The 26118-nt window shown below is 40.1% G+C and overlaps 1 protein-coding gene across 8 annotated transcripts in view; it reads left to right on the top strand.

Moving 5' to 3' along the window:
• The window catches only part of arhgap12b (Rho GTPase activating protein 12b), an 81631-nt gene that overhangs the window by 21467 nt on the left and 34046 nt on the right, over positions 1 to 26118 (top strand). Inside the window, exon 1 of one of the 8 annotated variants that reach the window (XM_044176412.1) lies at positions 20231 to 20363. The exons of the other annotated variants lie outside the window; for them this stretch is intronic. Within the exon in view, the coding sequence (XP_044032347.1) occupies positions 20331 to 20363 (33 nt within the window). The 5' untranslated portion in view covers positions 20231 to 20330. Of the gene's footprint in view, positions 1 to 20230; positions 20364 to 26118 lie in introns of those variants that run through there. 8 annotated transcript variants of the gene reach the window in all.

Consider the following 26118-nt stretch of genomic DNA (forward strand, 5'->3'; position numbering starts at 1 on the left):
TGAAATTACTCTCCTTATGGAAGAAATCAAAGTGTAACTGAGTTCAGCATGGGGGTAAATCTCATCTGTTGTGTAATGAAAGTGTATCTTTTCTATTCTTTCACCTTCTTGTCACACTCCTGTTGCCCTCAGTCATGTGTCTTTGACATGTTTTTTTTTGGATAACAGTGTAACAATACAGCACATTACTGCAGATCAAAGACAGTATTTGTGAGCCATCCAGTACTCTGCTTTCACTGCTTTCCTCAGGAGAGGTACAGCTGCTACTGGTTGCCAGCATGTGTGAGGACTGGTGGAAGCATCGGAGCGTAGGCGTCTTTGAGCATCAAGGGGCATGTATTGTCTCTGTCATATGCCATTGCTATCGCTAATTACTTGCTGTGGCTGCCAAAGAGACAAAGAATGAGCTGTGAATTGATCAGCGCTGAAATAGTTCCACTAGCGGCGGTCTTGCCAGAGGTCATTTACTGTGAAAGGGAGACTAGAATTGGTCTGTCACCTCATCTATCAGCTGTTGGTGTCTGCTTAGAGTGTACAGGCTTGTGGAAAGGTGTAGAGGAGTTACTGAGGTGTGGTGTCAGGGCTCCAGACAAACATTTTACATTGGTGGCATTGGTGCGCCTAACTTTTTCATTTAGGTGCACCAGCACATCATTTAGGTGAGCCCAATAATACATTTTAATCGTTACCTTTTTTGGGAGGGATAATATATATATAGGCTAATATTTGAAAGAATACATTAATACATTACCCTATTTCTAGTAAGTTTTTTTCTTATTTCATCATTTTAATTCTACTGAATTCTCTACCTTATTTTAGTGTTTACTCAATTCAGGTCAAGTTTATTTATATAGTGCCAATTCATAACAAAACTTATCTCACTGCACTTTTCCTATAGAGCAGGTCTAGACTGTACGCTTTATAATATTATTTACAGAGACCCAACAAATCTCACAAACTCACAAACTACTTTAATCTGCTCACCTTGCTTTTCCCTTCAGTTCTCTTTTCTCTACACACGCACATACTTACACCTCCGGCTTGCCCTGCCCTGCCTCTTTCTGTTTCTCTCTCCCTGTATGCGTCTGATTTGTTGACTTTCTTCATCAATAGTATGTTTTATAAGGTCGCCCAAAAACACAACTCGCGTTGAGATTGTCCACTAGTTAATCAATTGCGGATGGCGTTGTTTTTTTTATTTGAAAATGTGCGACCAATGAAAGTGTTTAGTTGCACTTGACAGATTATTGGTTGCACCCTGGGGCCCTGGGTGTGATGTATGTTTAACCTCTGCATTCTGTGATACTCAGTTTATTGATCTTCTATCAGTGGAATTAGTTTTATTGTTGGATGCGTCATTGTGTTTTATCATCAGTTCTGGTTTTGTGGGTCACGTGTATGCTAGTATTTGAGAATGTGCTACTCTTACAGTCCTGTAACAGCCCCATGATTTTTAGCACAGAATTAACTTTCCAGAAACTGTTTTTGTCGTCAGAACTTTCCACTAGCAGCTGTCACTGAACAGAGATACTACAGTGAAAAACAAAGGGGATACAGTGAGAGTGCACACTATACCACTGTGGATTATTCTGGATCTTTCTGCCAGCGTTACATCTCTATACCCAAACAGTAATTTCAAACAGCAAATCCAATTTTAACGCAGCATCAACATATAATTGCACTCAGGTGGGCTCTCAGCTCAGTAGGGAGTCTGCCAACCAAGCTATGCCTTTTATGGACAGAGTACATGTCTCTGTACATTTCCTCAAAGCTAGCCAGAAATAGCTCCCAGGTAAAACAGCCACACTAGGAGGCTGATCACTTTTCTCTCTAGTACATAGAAGAGTCTTCCATGGCCAGCAGCCTTTCAGTGCCCTTGTATTTGATTGGCAGAGAGCCACTCTCAGTGTCCCTTAATGGATATGCCAGTAGTAACGGATGTCTAATGCCTCATTTCCACTGCATGGTACGGCATGGCTCAACTCGACTTGCTTGGAACCGTTCTTTTTTGGTTTTCCATTGGCAAAAGTTGTGAATAATAGTGTGTTAATAGTGTGAGTGCCAATGCTGTCGTCCAGCCATAAGCACCTCTTTCTATTGACTTAATACATTACTTCCCTTTTTGACTTATTTTGAAGCATTAACGCACCAGTTATTCAAGCCACAAATTCAGAAATTGGACCAAATTATAAAAAAGAACTCAATGGTAACACTCATGTTTTAACTTGAATTAAATTAAAAAGTCCTTGAAATTGTGTGTTTTTAAACATGCAGCTGGTCTCAGATTAACACACACCTATTCTTGGACATGCCAGCTTTTACATAACCTGTTTACAGAAAGACAAACATAGTAATCTGATCTATGTGAATATGAAAAAAAGTTTTGGCAATTAAAAGAGATTATACTTAATCAAAAAAAATCACAATTAATAACTTGATTATAATAGACTTGGCTAAGCCAGTATCACTTATCCTGTAATTTCTCTGTCTTGTGTCTGTGGAGGAACAGACAGTGTTTACCACTGATGGAGGTTACATAGGCTAAATCCATTCTGCTAATATTTCCACAGTGAAGGGTCACCAGATAGCTTAGCTCATTTGCCCCAGGTCCTGCTAACCACCTGCTCAGACAGGCATACCTCATTAATGCTTGTTCTAGAAGAGGATAGACTTTTAAATTACCTGAATGATGAAAATTATGATTGTTAATTGTATATCTGTACATGAATAACACACTGCATGTATCTGGTGAAATTTCCTGTATTTTTTCTTATCACAGAAAAAAAATACCGCAAGTGTGTAACTGTTTTTTTTCTGTGAAATGACTGCGACTAAAAGTTGTTTTACACACAATGGATTAAGCAACAGAAACAGACCAGGCCAGAGTGCCATAATCATCTAAAAAGTGTTATAGGCTTCACTGGGTAAGCTTCATGCACCAGCAACTGTGGGGCAGAGGGGCTTAAAGGTCAGCCTGAGCCTGGACAGACTGCCCCCACCTCTATACACATGCACATACTAGAACCAATCTTCTTACATATCTGGATTAAGGGGTTGTGTACAGTACATTCCTGGGTTAACCCCCCCCGCCCCAACTCCTGTTCATCCCACACCAACATGTTCCAGCATTTCTCATCTTGTTGAACAATGTGCTTATTTGCTCTGTGCTATTGGTCTTGACCCTGATTTTGGTGTGTAGTATGTAAGGGGGGGATTATTGCCTAATTCACAAATTCATTCTTACTTGTATCTCTCGCTCAAAGCCCCTGGTGGTAATTGAAAGGCAAGTAATCAGTCCTCCGTAGACTACATCCACACTACTACATTTTAATTTTGAAACGCATACGTTTTGCTGCGTTTACACCTAGTGTCCACACTACTCCGCCATTTTTGAGCCCCTAAAACTGAGAAGTTTGGAAATGCTGCTTCCCCCGTTTGCGCTTTAAAACTCCAAGGTTGCGGTTTAGTCTGGGCGGCAAAAACAGAGGCTTTTGGAAACGGTGGCGTGGCCACCCACGTTCGCTTCTTGATCTGGTCTTATCAGTCACAACGTGTTCCTTCCCTGATTCGCCATGCCCCTATCATGTAACCCTTTTCCGGAAGAAAACAAACACAAAGCATGGCTAATACAACATGGCTAACAAATGTTACCGACCTTGTTGTCTATGTTGCAGCTGTTATGCAGTTAAATTCTACATTTTATAATGCTACTGCTGCCTACATGTGCAGGAGGCAAGTTATTATTAGAGCGATTTGTGACAAGACATGATACGGTGGAGTATTTGAGTTTGTACATTGACGGAATGGATGTTATATTGTCTATATTTAGAAAGACACAAAAGGACTTTGGAAATACATTGATGGAAAAGTTCCCAGTGTACGTGAATGGTCATGTGATATGTGTTTTCAGCCGTGTTAGTAAGGGCAGAGAATATTTCTGAAATGGTGCTGAAACGGTCGTCTGGACGGAGATCGTTTTAGTATTAAAATGCCGTTATTAAATGAAAACGTAGTAGTGTGGATGTATCCTAGAAGTTGGGGGTTATGTGGCTGCTCTGTGTCCCAGGCCAGGGCCCCCTCCCGGTGGCCAGTAGAGAGATTTGTTGTTGATCTACCAGCCAATCCCCGGGCTCTTGAGCCCCTATTGATCTGAAATGAGTGGGTGTTTGCAACCATGGTGACACATTCAAATTCGACGGCAGCCACTCCAGTGCCTATTCGGTTGCAGTGCTTTGGATATGTTTAGCATGCTCTGTTTGAGATGGTGTTTGGGTTGGTGTTTTGATGATATCAAAGAGGAAAAAAACTACTTCACACAAAGATCCTTAAATTAGGGAATAATTTAACCATTGTTATTTCTCATCATAGTAGTAATGTAATGTAGTGAGTCCCCGGGACTCACAGGTGGTCATTTGAGTGGGTCCCAGGACAATTGAGTGGGTCCCCAGTAAAAAAAGTGTTTAGGGATTGGTATCATTATGATTTTATCGATACTACTCCTATCAATACTTTTTCATTAATAAATAATTGCTTTTAAAAATATATTTTCTTTAAAAAAATATTAAATTCAGAAAAGGATTAGAATTTAATATTTTAAATATAACTAAAAGTTTCTACAGCAGCAACAGTAAAGTTTACAACAGCAAAGTCACTATATAAACTCAATAATATCTCACTGGAATCAAATGTAAAATGTCAATAAAATAAATCATATTCCTGACATCAAAATACTGAGTGAAGTTTAGAGAATGAAGAACACAGATATCAGTCAGTATCAGTCCTTCCTCCGCCTTGCTAAACCTGTACTTGGACTGGTTAAACCTATCCCTCTCTCTACTCCTGAACGCTCTTTTTCCAACCTTAGCTGTCTGATTTTAGCTGTGAACCAGGGTTTGTCATTGTTTAACTCACCCTGGTTCGTGATGGTACACAGCAGTCCTCACAGAAGCTGATATAGGACGTCCAAGTCTCTGTGAACTCATCCTGTCTGTTGGTAGTAGTCCTGAAAACATTCCAGTCATTACAGTCCAAGCAGGCCTGAAGGTCCTCCATAGCTTCACTGCTCTACTGCTTAGATGTCCTCACAACAGGTTTACAGAGCTTTAATTTCTGCCTGTGTGCAGGAATCAGGTGGACCATGACATCAACATGTATTTGTTGTTCACAATGTACCATTGTCAGGGAAAAAATAGGGTGCGTCCGTCGATAGTGATTTTACTGCGTCCTTTCGGGTTTTAATGCGTCAGAGATGCATGACGCATTTATTCGTAATTTAATTATATTCTCGATGATGACAAAATACAGTAAAATATTTTTGGTTTAGAACTCACAATAGCCATTGAGCTCTCCTCGCATGATTTTTGGCTCTCCTCATACTCAACCGGGTGCTTCTGCTTGAGGTGGCGAAATAAGTTTGTTGTATTGCCCCCTTTTGTCATTACAGTCTCCATGCATATTACGTATTACCGTGTGTGGAGGTGGGTATGGTTAGCTTTAAGCTGCAGAGGGAGAGGTGGGGGAGTTGCTCAGGTGAGCAGCATCAAGGAGAGATAATTGGCGCAGCTGAACCCAGTGAACTAATTATTCTCTCCTTAAATACAGTAGCAGGCTGGACTGTGGGGAGAGGCGGTTGGAGAGCGGATGGAAGAAGAGCCAGAAAAGAAAGCAAGAACGACCAAAAATAAAGAACCTACACTGCAACACTGGTGTCAGCGTGGTATCTCAGGGCCAAGACGAACTCTCGGTAGCACGATTACGCTACACCGTGGTATGCTGTACATCGGATCTTTTATAGCCAAACCACTTCCACACTACTGAAGTCGCTCCCCTGTTTTGGAACTAATTCCACCGCGGAGCCGGTAGCAATGTTACTTTCGCTTTTTGCTTGTTGTTGCTGTGCGTAACGGTATGAGGTCATTACGTCAACAAGTTGGAATCTTGCCATTACCGCCATGATTTTTATCATATTAAAAATTATACAGATATTATCGTGTACAATATGGCCCACCCCTAACAATACAACACTTAATTATTTAAACTTTGTTTCTGAGAAATAAGTTGTTTTTTTTAACTTTTCTAAGCTGGAGATTATCTCATCGGTTCTCTAAAAAGTACATTCATTAGGTTCTGCTCCTTGTTGGCAGTGCACATAACAGAATTTTGAGCTTGCCAGTAGGATGTTTCAAGTCAATTTTATATCCCCAAATCACAAATTGGCCTCAGGGCTTTACAATCTGTATGGCATACAACACCCTCTGTCCATAGGCCCTCTACTTACATTTTGTGTGTAATCTTGTACCTTTGACATTTTCTCAAAGAACCAAACATTGTCTGATATAGGTGGTCATCTTTTGTCTTGTTGAATTAATTGAGAGTTTCATGCCAAGTGGCCACCTGTCTGTCACCTAACATTGTTTAATCAGAAAATGATAGTGATATTTACTTGAAGTTCCCTGAATGCCTGAAATAACTGCTCCCACAATTCTATTACCCAGCATATTCTTGTTTCGGCCATTGCCAAACTTACATTTTAAAATCCTGAGCTTGTAAACTGGATGCACTGCCAGATCTCTGTCCTGATCAGGAAATGGCAATAGGTCTCATCCCAGCTCCTTTGAACCATCTCTGGGCTCATTTGATCCAATGTCCCTTAGTTACTCCGACACAAACCCACTGACCCCGTTTGCTACTCCCATCCAACCCAACGGCACCATTGCTCCAGATCCCTGTCAGCACCACTCAGCAGGAGAGGACCACCCCGTGACTCAAGTCTACAGAGTGCCCCAATTCCTGCTGTGCCTGGTGCACATTCTGCCATGGACCACGGATGGTTTGGCGAACAGAGTTGCCTTTACGTGCCATTGCCGGCTCAACAAAACAATAGCACCATTCTCACTAATGTGGCAAGACATGCCCAGTAGAAAATGAATTGCTTTCTACACAAGCAGTTACCCAACCAAGACCCTTTTTATGGGTCACTCAGAGGATGAAAGGGAACAAGGTAGCCCGCTTGGAGATATTAGAGCCTGGGAAAGTGTGTTCGTATGCGGCAGTTGGTTCTGTGATGGGACTTTGGAGCACTGTGATTATTTAACTTGATCTTACGTGTGTTTTTCCAGAAAAATTACCATACATGTTTTGCATTTTATTTTTTACGCCTGTAAGTTCTTATTTCTTGTCGAAAATATAGGTAGTGGGATTCTGTGAAATCTGAGATCAAGTGCTTCTTGCAGCAGGTATCACACAGCAGCAGGTGGGTGTCCGATCACCAAGAATATGTTGATGTGTAAATCAGGAGTTGGCAGGCAGTCCAGAGTTCAGTATGTGGTCATGTTTTCAGGGTGACATGCAGACCAGTGGCCAGCTGATGATGCAGTTAATTTTTCTAAAGACCCCAAGCATGTGACTGGGCAGTATAGATGACAAGGCAGCCTTCTCTCTGACAGGGAGTGTACACAACAATGGCTTTACAGTGGCTGGTCCGCTACTGGAACTTTTCTCTGGATGGGTATAGAGAGGGATAGGGGCACAGAGAGGGGAGGGCTGGCTGGCTTGGCAGTCTGCGAGTAGTGGGCCGAGTGACCCATGACCCATACGAACCGGACACAATGCATCTTTCTGTCACTGCGCGCGTGCACACACACACACACACACACACACACACACACACACCCCTAAGTCATGGTATGTGGGCCAATGGGTAGATGGGCTTCAGATTTAAATATGCCCTTTTAATTGTGTGTAGCCCAGTAGCCCACGTTCCTATGTTTCTTGGCCTTGTCACCACAGGCTATAGTCATTATTATTCATTAATCTACAATGACAAATGGCCATCACAAGTAACCAGAGCCCAAAAGCAATGTCTACTTATTTTATCTGAATAACAGCCGAATAACCCAGCATATTCAGTTTAATAACAGAAGAAAACAAGCATATCCTCACATTTGACAAGCTCTAACCAATACATGTTCACTATTCTTACCTGATACATATGGAGAGAAATTAGACTCAAAATGGTTACAAATATGTATTACATGATCTACAAATGAAATATAAGATTTACAAATGTGTGCAATGATTTGTGCGTAATTTGGGTACTCACAAATGCATGTTCCAATCCACACACAAATACCGAGGAATTTGAACTCATGTAAAACTGTTTTAGAAATACACACATCGCATCACATCTGAATAATAATGTTTTTACTTCAACTTCACAGTTCTGATCATTTTTGCTTTCAAAAAGCTTCCTGTGTACACAAATGTCTAAAAATATTTGTGATATTCTTTTGTATTTATTAACAGATTGTTAAATGTGTGCACACGGATCACCTGATATGCACAGATCGCCTGATGCGCACGAAGCAGGTTACATTTGCATGTGGAGTTTTGAGACTCTTCACGGTCTCCAGCTCCACACAGATCCACAAATGCATGCTGCGTTGTTGGTGTTGGTGGAAAACTGGGATATCTGGGCTTTCGGTGAATTTGTGTGTAATTTCAAAGTGGGAAAGACGTTTTTCTAAATAGACAATAGCTCATAACCCCTCGATTAGAACACATACATTTACCAACTGTAGACTCTATACAGTAGCCTATAAATATATGGTTTAAATAAGCTACGGCTAGGTGGTGGACTTGTTCTTCTGCTGGGAAAACAGCCAGTCCATGCAAAAAGCAGATGCCCTCGTACACATTTGTAAATCTTTTCATTTCTAGATTATGTAATACACATTTGTGACCATTTTGAGTCTAATTTCCCTCCATAGATACATGACTAAAATGTCATTATTATCAATTCATTTCCTGTCAGTTGACTACTAGTCAATGAATTGAGTAACCATTTCATCACCAATTAGGTCACAGACTTAAATGATCTCTGATTAGAATTTACAATGTAGGCACGCACAGCCTTGAGTTGTTGGCACCAATCTAATCAATTAAATACAGCAAGTGTTGTGTTTAGGGTTGCGATATGTTTACATTATCAATTAATCTGTAGATTATTTTTAGAGCTGAAACTATTTGTTTATTAATCGATAAGTCAGGTATGTCTTCCATAAAGATGACACTACCTCTATACACATGGGGAAGGGGGGTTACTTTGTGGTTGGAGCACCAGAATAATGATGTTCACAAGATGCTAACAGTTTCTCTACATCGACGTATCGCGGTGTTTGCCAAAGATTAATTGCAATATTACTGAAATTGCAATATGGCTAAGTGCAATATCCAAATCATATCAAATTGTTTTTGAAAAAGGTTAAATGTGTGACAAAACATCATTATAATGAACTACTGTAGTGCTGCAGAGATGCCCTGGCTTACAAATCTTGTTCTCCAGATGAAAGACAACATGTTTGTTTGATACAGACCCCAATAAATGTCACATGATGATATGATTTTAATAGTTTTTTCAGTGAAAATGAAAATTGTGATACAAAAATGATCATTCCCACTAATAGTGCAATCGTTATATCTGTCAAAATAATCACAGTATGATTTCTTTACCATATCGTGCAGCCCTAGCCCTGACCCCATTGTCTGATACCACTGTATTTCTAAATGTTATTTAATTATTGCATACCCTGTAGCAACAACTGCACCCTATCCACATAATTTGTTCTGCTAGGCTTCAATCAGCAATAATTTGCAAATACTCCATATGTTTGAGTGTTAGACTACTTTTTAGGAGGACGACTACCAGAATAGAAATCTGTGTTTTGTAAATATGCAGTTTGTTGTTCCCCGAAGCCTCCTCCTGTGCTGTGCCTGAGGTGGAGTAATGGAATGAGTTGTCCAAACCCCACCTGTGGTTCTATTTCTGCTCAGGTAATTCCATTTCCTCATTTGCCGTGAATGCAGCCGTCCCCTCTGTAGGAGGTCTGTGCTGTTAGTCTCTGTCAGCCCAGATGTACTGTTACTGTCTGCTGGCCCCCAAAACAAACCACTCTTCTCACTCTTCTCTACTCTTCACCCTCATTCCCTCCTTCATCAGGCTTCCCCTTTCCTTGTATCCCTTCTCTTTTAGCACTAATTTCTCACTACGAAGGCCACCACTGCTGTGACCTCTTATCTGTCATAATCCTATCCTATCTATTGCTTCTGCTCTTAGAGTATTGTGATCAGTTACACCAGGGTGTCCTACAGATCCTGTGTTGTCTTTTAATGGAAAGATGTTTTACTTAGCAACCACAAAAACACATTCCAACTAGGTGTGTTCATTCTTCTGATGTTTGCTTGAATATATTTGAATCTACGTAGAGTAGCTTGCTCAGATTGTAGTTAAAAATTTGACACCTTCCGGCCCATGTTCTAAGAAACCTGTCTACCTCAAGCGGAAGCACACCACTTCCTGTGTCTGTCGGTAGTTGTGTGTGTGTGTGTGTGTTAACAAAGACTTGCTGGTTTGAGGGTTTTGTCTGGGAGGAAGTTTCTATTTCCCTGTGGGTGGCTATAGCTTGTTGAAGTGGTACAAGCCACCCCTCAGCGCTCAGTTCCACCACAGATTCAGTCAGCGTCCTGGAGAGTGTGTTACTGATGGGTGATCTAAATAATGAAGCATGTGGTCATGTGCTAATGTGCATGCCTACGCACACGCTGTATACCTCTTGCAAACGCACCCTACAGCAACACACAAAGTGTTAAAGGGTTATGTTGGATTGTGGCAACAAAGGAGGAAAAAGGGAGAAATGTGTGGAATTATGCCACTTGAACCTCCAGGGTGGCAGTGTGGTGCTTATCTGGGTCACATTCTGGAGAGAAGGGTCATTAAATTTGGAGCATTAGAAATCAGCTACATGAGAGCAAACACACACTAATGCATATGCATGGTTCAACCACAATCACACAGTGACACAAAGTCTAAGCTACACACTGACTCACACCACGGCCATCCTTTTCCTTATTTTGCTGCTGTACCTAAAGCTGAAATGGCACTGTGAGATAAAAGCACTCCGCGCTGTGTGTTTGATTTTCAATTAACCTGAATCACTGAGGTTAATACCCTGATGTGCTGCAACCGGCGTTCTCTGCGGCTCCAATGCGCTCCTTCTCTGTTCTTCCCAGTAATGAGTCATCATCTGTTTGAGCACTTACATACAAACTCATCACCTTCTGTGAAGAAATAAAGCAGAAACCAATGCACAGACATGAAGATAATAAAAACTCAGCCTTGACTATAATGACCCTTAAAGGAAGGTTGAACAAATGCTTTATTATATTTCACAAAATATTGTCCTGACAGACATGAAACTTGACATAAACTTGATTTTTTTTTTAACAGCACTAATACAGTAGAATTCAATACCATAGATAAGCAACAGTATGTTCCTATTTTGGCGCGGCTCAATTTAACAGTATCTTTGGGCCTTAGAAGTTTACAGGGTGACTCGTGGTAATGAAGTCTTTTAAGTGCCTTGTGTTATCCCACATCAAATCCATCACTGACCCACTCCTGGACCTCCTGCAATTTGCCTACAACAGGTCTGTAGATGATGCAGTAAACATGGCCCTCCATTTCATCCTCCAGTACCTGGACTCCTCAGGAAGCTATGTCAGGATCCTGTTTGTGGATTTTAGCTCCGCCTTTAACACTATCATCACAACTCTACTGCAGGACAAGCTCTCCCAGCCGTGTGTGCCTGACTCCACCTGCAGGTAGACTTCACAGACTTCCTGTCTGACAGGAAGCAGCACGTGAAGCTGGGGAAACCCATCTGACTCCAGGACCATCAGCACCGGTTCCCCTCAAGGCTCTCCCATCTCCCCTCCACTCTTCTCCCTGTACACCAACAGCTGCACCTCCAGTCACCAGTCCATCAAGCTCCTGAAGTTCGCTGATGACACCACCGCGGATGAGTGTTATTTTTGTGTGGCATTGTGGCATAGAGTCAAACTGTACTACTTTGGACCCATTTAAGTAAAAAAAAAAAACAAACAAACATAAAAAACTTTAACAACACTGTGGCACTTTTCTGTCATCAAACAGTACTGCTAGCCTTTTGGTCTAGAGAGTGAGACATACCAAACCGGGGCAATTCAAAATAAATCGGGCAGGTTCCAACTTAACATTTTTTCCCCAATGGCCCACTTGGCCAGTACATCAGAGTTTACTGGCCCCTTGTATATTTTCACTGGCCGGCAGCCAAAAAAAAATGAAAATAACTTATTTTCCATCAATAAATAATTAAGTGGGCTCTATATTGCAACACTTACAGAAAAATTTAATTTCAATCATATCAGAAATCAGAATCAGAATCAGAAATACTATATTGATCCCTGAGGGTAAACTCTTTTGTTACAGTAGCTCACTATCACGTCAGTGCACACAGGAATAGAAGTACTAAGCAAAAAAAAATAATACACTATAATACAGGTCAGGAAATAAATGAAGTACCAAGTGGGTATAAGTATAAAATTAAAATAAGTGTAAAGTAGAAAGTGGGTTTACCGGTTGATGATGATGATGATAATAATACTGTATAATAATACAATGTAATAATACAAGTAGTAAGTAATAGAGCATGAACTGTCAAGTTAAGTGTAGCCTATTAAGATTATAATGATATGGTGGATATTGCACAGTAGTAATAGTAGTATGAATAAATATCAATAAATAGGGAATTTTAAACTGAAAAGAGTATATTGCACAGCAGTATTAACACAGAATATTGCACAATTATGTCAAGTATTGCACTGATGTTAATGATCAATGTCCAGTTGATAATGACTTAGGGTTATTTAGACTAACACTTAGAGGGAGGAGTTAAAGAGTTTTATGGCCACAGGCAGGGATGACTTTCTGTGGCGCTCTGTGGTGCTTTTTGGGGGGATGAGTCTTCCGCTCATAATATCCTTACACTCTTAAGACATTAGGTAAATATTTACATTTTAATCCAATCGAAGAGTACAGAACAGTACATTGTACATATTCCGTTGTTGTTATCCGTTCTTGCCTGATGCAAACGACAATTTGATAGTGAGGCAGTCCACAAATTTGGCAAGAATGGAAACAATAAATCAAATACCCCATTCCAGGCACTCTGTTTAGAAAATAGCAAATAACATCATCATCTGATGCCAGTCACAGCTAATGGAAGTCACACCGCTTGTCTAAACAAGCCGTGTTGTTTGAATAAAACTGACCACTATGAAACATTATGACTTATTTTGTCTGTACTTAGGAGATTTATGCAAGAAACAACTGCCTGCCAAAAACCCACAGTGCTCGACATTAGCTCCCGATACAGTAAAGTTGACATTAGCTAGCATTAGTGTTGGCGTAGTGTTTCCCTACCATTAACGTTAGTCGTTAATGTGTTTTCTTGCTGTAAACAAATCTCATTGCGGATTATAAAAACAACTTAGCGATCCCACATCCACTCCTTAAAGAAGAGCGATCGTCTTTCATAAGCGCACCAGTCCACGACAGACCAGAGATTGGTCAATCAACTTGCTCTGCATAAACCTTTCCTGGCCCTGGGCCATCTGTTATGTGGGACCCTGTCAGGAAATCAATATAGGACTGTACATTAGCAAGCTAGGCAGCTTTTTCAAGTCGCCTCCCTGTGTCACTCCCCAGTCAACACTGTGGAGTCTTTCCACTTCCTGGGCACCATCATCAAACAGGACCTCAAGTGGGAGCTGAACATCAGCTCCATCACAAAGAAAGCCCAGCAGACGATGTACTTCCTGCGGCAGCTGAAGAAATTCAACCTGCCATGATGGTGCACTTCTACACCTCCATCACTGAGTCCATCTTCACCTCCTCAGTCACCATCTGGTACGCTGCTGCCACTGCCAATGACAAGAGCAGACTGCAGCGTATTATTCGCTCTGCTGAGAAGGTGATGAGCTGCAATCTGCTACCTTTCCAGGACCTGTACACCTCCATGACTCTGAGGCACAGGTGTGAATGCATGAATTCACATACTGATTGGCAGATGTGTAAATTTTGTCTGTGACTTCACATATGTTGATAGGGGTGTGTGAATGTGTTTAGCACCATATTCACTGCAGCAAAACTGAGCGTATGAGTTTCATAATTTGTGATTCGTAGTATAGGATTTGTGCACCTGCAATCAAGAATTTGAGAAGGTGTAACTGTTGTGTTTGTGGGAGAGAGAAACATTTCTACAAGATGGCAACTCCTAAAGCATTTTTCTCTGTGACTTCAAATTTACTGATACACGTGTGACTATTTTCTACAACTACAGATTCCGCTGTCACAGGTGCTCAGTTGTTTTGCTCCAATAATACCTTCATACTTCAGTACCAATAACCAAGACTTCTGTTTTGTCCTGGTTGAGCTGTAGAAAATTCTCTGCCATCCATAACTTGATATCTAAAATACAGTTTATAAAGGCATCTATTGGCCCTGAGTCATCAGGAGACACGGCAATGTAAAGCTGTGCGTCACCAGCATAGCTATGGAAATTTATGACGTAACTCATGATGACGTTTCCAAGTGGTAGCATGTAAAGGTTAAAAAGGGTAGGACTTCAAATTGGACCTTGAAGAACACCACAATTAATTTTATAGAGTTTCGATGAACATTCATCTATGATTACAAAAAAATCTTGAACCAAAATTTTAACCAATTATAAACAGTACCAAAAAGGCCAATCAGATTGTGAAGTCTACCTAAAAGAATCGAGTGATCTACTGTATCAAAGACTGCGCTTAAGTCAAGTAGTACTAATACTGAAGGTATCCATATCCATATTAGACCTGAGGTCATTTAAAACCTTGGCTAGTTACAACTTTGTAATCAAAAGTTGTGTTTGATCGCCTAGCTAAATCAGAAATACTTTATTGATCCCCGTAGGGAAACTCTTCCAAAAGTAATCACTTCTCCAATGTCCCTGCACCATCTTGAATCCATTTCAGCCTGTTTGTATACATTTGCATTGCATGGAGAAGGATTGCGGATGGTGGCCTTAGCCTTCCATGTGATTACATGATATATGTCTCTATCTGTTGGCTGAATTGAGTACAGACATCAACCAAACTAATTTCATCCTGTTTGTCTGTCTTAGAGGAATCCATAGATATGTCATACTTGACTTTAGGCCTTTCCATTGTGCATTTATCTGCCTGTATAGCTTGGAGCGCTTCAGTCATGTATGAATATTGATCAATATTCATTGTGTTTACTATATTCCAATGTTTTTGGGACATTTGTTATTTGTTACACAGCTATATGGAAATAAATAGTGTTTTGAAGTAGAAGTCCCAGTAAACAGGGCCAAAACATAGAGACCGCATGAGTATATCTTTATAAATTGTATCATAATAGTTAAATTTTAGTGTATTTTCATCACATTTACAGTTACATTTGTAGTCAAGCAGTAGGAGAATACATCATGCTGCATTATTAGTCACTGGACCCATGTTATGATGGTTATATTGCCTTGAAATTTAGATTTTATACTAGGCGAGGATGAAAATCTTATTTTTTTTCTTTGGTGCATCTCCATTAATGGTAATAGAAATAGGTTTACTTAAAATGGATTCATATTCTTTAACTTATTATCCATTATTAGATTATAATTATTTTTTATTGTTTATTTATTCTATTATTTTAGAAATAGGGCTAGGGTTTAAGATGTTTTAATATTGTCTTAACACAAACAACTGTCCAAGAATATTGCCAAAATAAAACAAATTTGATGCACATTTTCAATATTTAACCACTTTTAATACACAATCATGTTGGTTCTCAAAAAGTATTGATGTCCAAAATACAGCCCTAGTCTATACAGTTTACCTCTTATCCTGTGCAGTTTTTCATTTCATGTTTTTAACAGACTCCTGGTTATGGCCTGTTGATCACAGTCACCTTGCTGAATTGTGCCCTCCAGATGATGACTGCTGGGATTACGGTCGTGGTGGTGGCCTTGTTACTATCTATAGGAAGCATTTCAAATGTAACCTCATAGCTTGCAATGATTTTTCCTCCTTTGAAGTGCTCATGTTTACTTGGTGGCCCCCTCCCGGACATAATTTCTGTTATTTATTTCCCCCCTAAACCAGCTGGCTCCTTCTTGTTGGAGCTCCCTGAATATTTATCCAGTCTTGTTTTAAATTATGATAGAATTGTTCTTTGTGGTGATTTTAATATTTGAGTTGATTAGTCTTCTAATGACCTTGCTACTGATTTTTTTAAATATCACTAACTCACATGTTTGTATCTGATCATCTATGCATTGTTTTTAACTCTGAATTACAGGCTGCTAGTACACGTGTCCTTAATGAGCATAGTGCCTCAGAATTTGGTACACTGTTCAATTCTCTTGGCAGTGTGTTTCCTGATTCCTCCTACACAAACGATTTGGTTGATTCTTTTAACTACCTGTGTTCTTCAACCTTAGATCTCACAGCTCCTCTGAAAAATAAACCAAACTCAAAGACTAGAAAACAGCCATAGTTAGATGACAGTATTTGAAGCTGTAAAAGGAAATGCAGAACAGCAGAAAGCAGATGGAATAAATCAGTTCTCCAGGTCCACTTTGTGGCCATGAAAGAGTTATTAGTCCTTTTTATAATAGGATGGTGAAGAATGCAAGAACATGCCATTTCTCTGTACTTATTTCTGCCCATCAGTACAACCCAAATTCCTATTCAAAACTGTCAATCAGTTAATTAAACCAGCCTCTCCTAGTGCCTCTGCTGATTGTGAAAAAGTTTTTATTGCACTTTGCTGGTAAGGTGGAGTTAATAAGAGCTGGTATTACCCTCAATCCTGCCTCTTTAGATGTGGATCACCCCCTCAGGGATACTTGGAACAAATTTTCTGCTGTTACTCTTCCTGAATTGACAGAAATCATGTCTCTTATGAGAGTATCCTCCAGCCCTCTTGATATAATTCCAACTAGGTTTTTATTCAAAGTTATGGATTGTATTGCACCCCATTTGCTAACTATTTTGAACAGCTTGGGGTCTACTAGTTGCGTCCCAGAACACTTTAAAACTGCTTGTGTTCAATCAGTCCTTAAAAAAGTCCTTAAAACCTGGGCTTGATCCCACTCTCCTGGATAATTATCATTCAATCTCTAAACTGCCTTTTATTTCCAAGGTTCTTGAAAAAAATTGTATCTAAGCAGCTTCTTGTTGGAAAACAATAGTACCTTTTGAAAAGTTTCAATCTGGTTTTTCTCAGCACCACTGCACAGCAGAAGAGACAGCCCTTCTCAAAGTCACTAATGACCTTTTTATGAATGCCAACACAGGCACATGTTCATTTCTTGTGCTGCTGGACTTAAGTGCTGCTTTTGACTCAATTGATCATGGCATTCTTCTAGATAGACTGAGGCACTGGGTGGGTGCACTAAACTGGTTCTCATCTTATTTGTCCAATAGGAAGTTCTGTGTCGCCATTAATAACTTGATGTCATTCTCTTCCCATATCAGCTATGGTGTGCCTCAAGGTTCAATTCTGGGACCAATACTGTTCTCCCTATTTATGCTCCCCTTGGGTGATGTCATCCGCAGACATGGTATTTCTTTTCATTGTTATGCGGATGACACACAGTTGTACCTCCCTTTCAAGCCCACTGACTTTAGTATGCTGACTGCCTGTCTGACATAAAAACGCTGGATGTTGATCAGTTTTCTTCATCTCAACTTTAATAAAACAGAAATCCTTGTTATTGGGCTCCAACATATCACAAAACAAATACTGCCATCTACTGGTAACCTTTCACAACATATCAAGCCTGTTGCAAGAAATATTGGTGTTCTGTTTGATAGCAATTTATGTTTTGAGCAACATATCATTAAGCTTGTCCAATCATGTTTTTATCACCTCAGAAATATTGCAAAAATCTGATCTATTTAAAATGTTAGTGATGTAGAAACTGTACATGCTTTTATCTCCTCACGCCTTGATTATTGTAAGTCTGTTCACTTGTCTTAATGAAAAAACTGAAACGACTGCAGACTGTACAGAACTCAGCTGCTAGGCTTTTAACCAGGACCAAGAGGTATGATCACATCACACCTTCTTTAGCCTCTACTTTGGCTCCCTGTTTTTTTAGGCTTGATTTTAAGATCTTATTGATTACTTTTAAAGCTCTTTATGACCTGGCTCCAGATTACATTTTAGACCTTTTAATCCCTTATGAACCTTTATTTAGTTTGAGATCTTCAGGCAGGGTACTTCTGTCTGTTCCTGAATCCAGGATGAAAACTAAGGGGGACAGAACTTTTGCAACTTACTTTTATCGTAAAGTATATCCTGATCTTATCTGAGCTGTCGGTTTATTATTTTATTTATTATTTTCTCGTATTTTGTCTTTGCCCTTCATGTATTTTATCATTCAATGTGGTATTTTATGATCTCTCTCTGTGAAGTACTTTGTTTTGTGCTGTATATATAAAGTTTCTTCTTCTTCTTCTTACATTTGTTTGTGTTTCTGTGCCCACTTCTTGTAGCAGTGTCTGAATGTCAGTGTCACACCTCAAGAATTTTACCATTACACACAGCAGGCACAAACATTCTCACTGAGGCTACGTCCACTCTAGTCTCTCATAGCAAGACCTATCTCCACACTTCGTTTTAGCGCTGTGCCAGTGCTGGAGAAAGGTCTGGCTGAACCCATTATCATTCAGATATAGGAGAAAAAAAACGCTCTGGCTTGTTAGTATTTCTGTAAACCAATCATAATCATCTTGGGCAGCGCTAAGCCCAGGATGCAGTGACAGTGCCCTTGCAAAACTGCAGATCGCGGAAGGGGAGGATAATTCCGACTGAAATAGTTGGCCAATGGCATGCTTATACCTGCAGCTACGTCCACACTGTTTTTCACGTTTTCATTTTAAAATGACATTTTAAAACGAAAACGATATCTGTACATACAAGTGTTTTAGCACCATTTCAGAAATAATCTCATGGGCATGCGCGTGCCAGTGTAAACAGGAACGATTGTCTACTCTGCGATTGGTTTCTTAGTTGCAGAAAATACTACAAACGAAGAACAGCAATGGCGAAAAGTAAGACCAGAGATTTCTTTGCTTGGACCGATGACGAGGTGGAACTGTTACTGTTACACCTTTAATTTGTTATCCATGTTGAATTAACCGCTGATAGTCATGGCTGATGTCGTTTGTTTTCTTCCCGGAAAAGGGTCACGTGATAGGGGCGTGACGAATCAGGGAAGAACACGTAGTGACTACTAAGACCCAATCAGGAAGCGAACGTGGGTTTCTGCGTCATCATTTTCAAAAGTCTTCGTTTCCACCCATCCAGACAAAAACGTAATCCTACATTTTTCAGACAAAAACAGGGTCAGCAGTGTTTTCAAAAGTCTCAGTTTTAGGGGATGAAAATGCCAGAGTATTGATGCTAGGCGTGAATGTAGCAAAAGTTATGCTTTTTAAAACGAAAACGTATTAGTGTGGATGTAGCCTTTGTGGAGGTAGGAGTCTTTCTCTCACCTGGCTCCTCATGGCAAAATCATGACGTTCCTGTGACAGAACTCCTCCCACCAATCTGCCACTCGACTAATGAGGTAGATAATGGATCTAATGAGTCATTTTCCTCGTCTTTTTAAGCTGACCTTTCCATTGACAGACTGGGAGGAAGCACTGAAAGGGGGGTCGGATCAGCTGTGATCACGTTTTCACACACAGCTGGTGGCAGATTTACCAGAACTCCAAAATCTAATCTCAATAATCTTCTTCCAACACTTGTCAAAGGAGAGAAAACAAAGTGGTTTTTGGCAATTTGATATTTGCTTGTTGGATGTTATTTGCTGTGTAAAATTGGGTTTCAAATGGCTTTTGTTGAGCTGTTTTTGTGTTGCTCAGACACTGCTGAGATTAGGCCCTCAGAGTTGTTTTTGGCTTATTTCTCAGTTACATTCAGAACAGTTGAAAGTGCAGATTTCACTGCAGCATCTGCCGTTGTAACTGGAGCGTGTGAACCACAGATTTTATGACCCCAGGATCGCGAACTCTGGCCTTTTAATGGCCTGTTGGGTGAACTTTGAGCATGGCCACCCGTCAAGCAATCCACTATCTTTCTCTTTCCACTTCTTCATCTGGCTCTGTATTTTCTGTCACTCTTCCTCACTTCATGCTTTTCTGTCTCTCTCCCTATGTCTCTGAGAGTCTCAGGTCATTCAGCTAATGAGTGCTCCTATTTAAGGCGAGCACCAAGGCCCTAAATAGATCTTATAAGATCCTTTAATCGGCTGCTGAGACCTCTTCTGTTCTGTGTGATGACAGTCTGGATGCATTGAGGCTGTTACAGTAGCCACCACCTGCCATATCCACATACCTGCTCGGGACCCCCCAGCCCCGACTGGACTCATCTCTCTTTTTGGACCATGTTTTCATATCTGAGGACCCCACACTACATTGTGAGTAGCTGTTGTTCTGCGCTTTCCAAAAACACGCTTAGTGAATGTGACTGGCAGGGTTTAGGCTACTTGGCTGAGGGAAAAGTAGAGCAGGTGTTAGTGAGTCTTGGTTCTTGTTATGGTCTCTGGTAATGACTGCAGAGCTGCACAGACAAACTGTGTGTCTGATTTAACTGTGTGCATTCCATGTGATTATTATGTGGTTATTGTCGGTGGTGGAAAGCTAAGTACACTTACTCAAGCACAGTTCTTAAGTACAGTGTTGAGATTCTTGGACTAAGTATTAAGAGTATTTCCATTTACTGCTACTTTATACTTCTACTTCACTACATTTCACAGGCAAATATTGTACTTGTTACTCCACTACATTTATTTAACAGCTATTCTTACATTTCAAATTATAAGTTTCATCCTGAATTGTCTTATAAAATATGATGCATTGTTATAAATTAAACTAACAACATATACAGGTTTCCTGTTTACAGACTTCTGGCATGCCCCCGGACCCTCTAGGGGGATTCACATCTTTGCCACCTTTTTCACCCCATGAGTTTGTATCCCTGCATAAGTGATTTGATTTCTCCTCTGCCCTGACACACCCGGCCTCCTCTGGAAGACTGAGCGGGTTCAGCCATGTTGGCTTTACCCTCTCCACTCCCCACTCTCCACGGTAACCGTCTAGTCTACCTACTGTGGCTTCATTATTTTCCATTGCTCCAGTCCAGTTCTCCTCTTCTCCCGTCAGTGTCAGCTGCTCAGCTGTAGTGACTGGAGGCTGACTGGCCATTGTTTTCCTCTGTACCAAGAGCCCTTTTGTCCCACGCTGGCTCTGCACCTAATGTGGCACCGCATCAATAGACCTCAGGCCTACTGCCACCAGGCCCCCTGGGTCGTCCCCCCCCCAATCTAATAACAATACTAGAGCTGCAACAAACAATTTTCACTCTCCATGAATCTGCCAGTTACTTTCTTAATTAATTAGTTAATCGTTTTTTCTATAAAATGTCACACAGTTGTAAGAAAAAAAGGTCTAATATAATTTCTCAGGCCAAAGTGTCATCTTCATCCCTTGTTTTATCTAAATAACAGTCCAAAACCCCAAATATTCAATTTACTGTCATAGATGTCAAAGAAAAGAAGCAAATCCTCACATTAAAGGTCAAACCAACAAGTGTTTGGCAGTTTTGTTGACAAATTACTGAAATAATTAATTGATTATCAAAATAGTTACACAAGTTTAACTACATTTTTCAGTAGCGTGGTGGTAGCGTTGCTGTTTTCTGAATCAAATAGCTTTTCAATAGCTTAGCTCTTTTATTGATCAAGTAGTGCGGTTGTGTCCACACAAGCTATATTCTTCAAAGCATTTCTGAAGCTCAAGCGCAGCGGAGCTTTCTGCTGTGGTGAGATAACATTGACTTGGTTTGAAGTTGGTTCAATGTAAAAAAAAACAACAAAAAAAAACAATAGCTTTGATGTAGTAAGGTACTTTTGCTATGTTGCTGTAGTACATCATAGTATGTTGTCTTGTGATGCTGGTGCATACAAATATCCTTGTTTGTCCCCCAATATGGTTAATGATTGATAAAATTGATTGAATTAAATCAGTTTACATGTAGTGGGGGGCATGAACTGTTTTTGGCTTCTGATGGGGGGCATGACAGAACAAGAAGTTGCAATGCTTTATCTATCCACAGGAGCAGTGATTATGGAAGCTGAAACGGTTTAGTGCCATCAGACTGCTGTGACTATTTTACTTACTTACTGCTGCAGGAGATTTTAAATGACCCAGTGCACCTGAAATCAGCTGTTTTTATCATATTTGATGTGTATGAGGGAGTGTGCTTCCCACACAGAGCATACTTTTCGTGAAGCCCACCTGGAACTCGCACACCTAAATGTAGTGCAGCCAGTAAGACAGGTGTTTGTTTCATAGAATTATTTTATTATTCCTCCAATGTCTATCTGATGTCAATTAACATGTACACGTGCAGAAACAGGTAGACCTATTTTGACAGATTTGTGTTTGAATGTGAATGCTTGGACTTAAATAATGACACAGAAATCAGTTTTTCTTAAGTGCAAAGTGGGGAAGTAACCCCAAAACTGCAACGAGTGAAATAATGAATGACTTGTATGTATCACCCTCTGTGACCTGGATTGTTGTCTTGATTAGAGTTTGCGTCCTCTGTTTTTAACTTTGCCACAAAGGCTTTGGTGGAAGTAAACACCATTGCATTTTTTTGTTAGATGTACAGATCTGATCTGTTTTATTTTTGATGCCTGTCATAAGCTTTTAGGCCCAGGCATGAATATCGAGGTGGCCTCTGTTGCAAATCCTTGTTTACAGGTGCTTTCCCAGTATAGTGTTCTTTTCCCAGCAGCCACGCAAAGTAGACTTAACTATCTGATGATTCAAATTGAATCAGATCCTTTTTTTTCCACTGCCAAAGTGTCCTTGCGCAAGACACTGAGTCTCTGCCAGCTGACTCTGAACTTTGACCTCCCTGCAGAGGGTAGTAAGACATTTCTCCAATGTGGATCAATAAGAGTGCATTAATTCAGTGTCTCCAAACTGATGTGACATAGTCTGTGTTCCATAAAAAGAACACATGTAATCAGTGTGGTATCAGCAGATAACATAGGCTTTAGTAATCTGTGAAATAGTTATAAGCAGTGAAGAAATATCACTGTTATTTAACATGTTGATATTTCAGCTCTGCTGCAGTTGACTCTTGATATATTTTAGCCATTTGTACTATGAAGACAGTAACTTGATCTGTTTTTGTCCCAACATTCCCAATTTGATGTGCTGATGTGACTGTAGTGGGAAATGTTTTGGATCCTGAGGAAGTGTACATTCACTTTCCTGGCATCAATTGCCTAACACCCCTTGTTTCATTTTTATCATTGATTTGTTTGTCTTTTTATCTTTTATGTATTCAAGTTTTTCAACTGATACCAGCTTGAAATGTAATGTTAGTTTTAGTTCACCATGCCATGTAATCATACTGGCAGTGGAAGTGCATGACACATCCTGTTATTTTCCTCTCAGCTGCTCCGCATTTATAGAAACTACTTGACTAATTTGATCTTAAGTTGCCGCAGATGATAAAGGCACACATGCGCACATGCTGGTAGTTCTGCAAGAGATGTAATTATATTAGCAACATGTTTACAGCAGTCATTAATTCATCAGTCCAACACAGAAACTTCACTACTGCATGAAATCTGCTTCTTCTGAAATCTAATCCATTAATAAGGAAGTAGTGAGGGCTCTTTGTTCCCTGTATAAGTGATAGTTTTTCTTTACATGAGGCTTGTGTGCTTTTAGTGGTTTTGTTACACATGGAGAATGTGTGTTTGTGTGTGTGTTGCACATATGTAAAAAGGGATATGTGGACGTGCTTAAAGGGGACCTACTATGCATGTAATTTTTGTCTACTCAGATGTGTAATTACCTATAGACACAAAGTAGTCCCTGTCCTTTAAGTAGGATTCAAACCAGTTTAAAACTGTGCCAGATAGTCCCACCCAGTTTCCTAGTCGGTCTAGTAATATGTTGTGGTCGACCGTGTTGAATGCAGCACTGAGATCCAATAATACCAAGACTGAAATTCTGCCACTGTCTGTGTTTAAGTGGATGTCATTGAAGACTGTGGGAGGACACCTGAGAGAAGAGACATGTTGACAATTTGTAGAAGATCTGAGGCCATGCAATTAGAAACATTTTTGGAAAAGCCTGTTGGCAGAATATCAAGGCAGCAGGAGGAGGTTTTCAGATGTTGAATAATGTCCCCCAAGTTTTTATGGTTGATAGGATCAAATAGTGTCATGCTATTTGAATTGATTTTAACTGGACACAGGGACAACAAAGAGTACGGTCTAGACCTGCTCTGTAGGAAAGGTGCAATGAGAACTTCTGAAATGAATTGGTGCATATAGCATTGAATTGAACCCATATCCTGTATCTGATATGGAGGCACTGACTGCACTCCATATCACATTTTCAAAATTTTGTCAGTGAAGAAGGAGGCAAATTCATTGCAGGCCCTGGTAGATAGAAGTTCAGAGGCTTCTGACACAGGGTGGTTTGTTAGTCTGTCGACAGTATCAAACAAGGCACGTGCAGTGTTATAAGCTCCCCTTATATACGGCGGTCAGGTTTACTAGAAATGATAACACAGTAGGCGATGCACATGCATAGTACTTTTAGACTTACTGATATTAACTCAGTTAAATGGATTATGGAAAGCATTGACGGTCAGGAGTTAGAATAATTGAAATGGAGTTGTACTGGTTGCACTAATATGGACTTTATTTATGTCGTCTTTATGAAGTCCAATATGTGAAATATAATTCACCAGCTAACTGGCAATAATTGTCCAATGCATTGGCAAATATACACTGTGTGGCCAAAATATGTGTACACTATGAGGGGAAATCTTAATGCTCCAGCATGCAATTTTTGATGGTCTTTTAGACAATGGTCTTTTCAACATGATCAGGGCTGCAACTATTATTTCCATTATCGATACAGTTAAAAGATTAATCCAGAAAATAATGATAAAAATAAATCCATCAAAGGAATGAAATGGTTTTCCTAAGATATTCAATTGTAGAAGACTAAGGAAACTGGCAAATATTCAAATTGAAGAAGCTGTAGCCAGAGAATTTTGGCAGTTTTTCTTAAAAAAAAAAAAAAGAAAAGAAAAACAAACTTAAAACGATCAATCTGTCGATTGACTGATCGATTAATCGACTAGTCGTTGCAGCTCTAAACATGACAATGTCCCGGTGTACAAAGCCAGGTCCATAAAGAAATGGTTTCCCCAGATTGGTGTGGAAAAACTGGCACGCGCCATATCCAACATCTTTGGGATGAACTGGAACTCTGACTACGAACCAGGCCCTGTTGCCCAACATCAGTGTTGGACCTCACTAATGCTCTTGTGGCTAAATGGAAGCAAATCCCTGCAGCCAGGTTGCAAAATCTGCCGGAAAGCCAGAAAACCAGAAGAGTGGATGCTGTTGCAGCAGCAGATTAATGCTGATGGTTTTGGAATGACCTGTTCAACTATCACTATCTCCATGGGCGTAATGTTCAGGTGTCGATTTACTTTTGGCCATTTAGTGTCTAACCCTGATGAACCCTTTATTGTTCATATATAATGTTACTTGTATTCAAAGATGATTTTAATATTCTATAAAATCCCTTATTTTGAATATTTTGCTTTTATGATTATTCTAGATGTTAACATCCCATTTAAAAGGCGATTGAGAGTTTCTGTGGTGGAGCAGAGGAAAATCAGGGCTCACTCCATCCTTCGCTCTTGGCCTCCTACAGTTCTCAAAACCCCTCTGAGAATCTTTGTTTCCACATAAACAGAGTAGATTAGGATGAAGATTTGAGGGAATATTAATAATCTACTATAAACCACAGCCAGCTGCATTCCAGACCACTGCTAAAGACAGAGCGAGAGCTATCGTATAACGAGCTGTCACAAAGTGTTTATGTGTTTTTAAGATGCGGTTTGTGCTGCCTGGTAATGTATTCAGTAAGGTACAATAAGATGTGTTGTATCCATTGTAAAATAATGTTATACTCAGATTTTTTTCTTCAGGTCTTCAGGTATAAATGAAAATGGATTTAATGTGTCAGTTGGCAGGACTGAGACTAGTTTTCTGTGTGTATGGAGACCTGTCTCCACTGTTGCTATTCTAGTGTTGCTTTTGAGAACTGCTATACTGCATG

Source organism: Siniperca chuatsi, linkage group LG19, assembly GCF_020085105.1.
Source record: "Siniperca chuatsi isolate FFG_IHB_CAS linkage group LG19, ASM2008510v1, whole genome shotgun sequence".
Lineage (NCBI taxonomy): Eukaryota > Metazoa > Chordata > Actinopteri > Centrarchiformes > Sinipercidae > Siniperca > Siniperca chuatsi.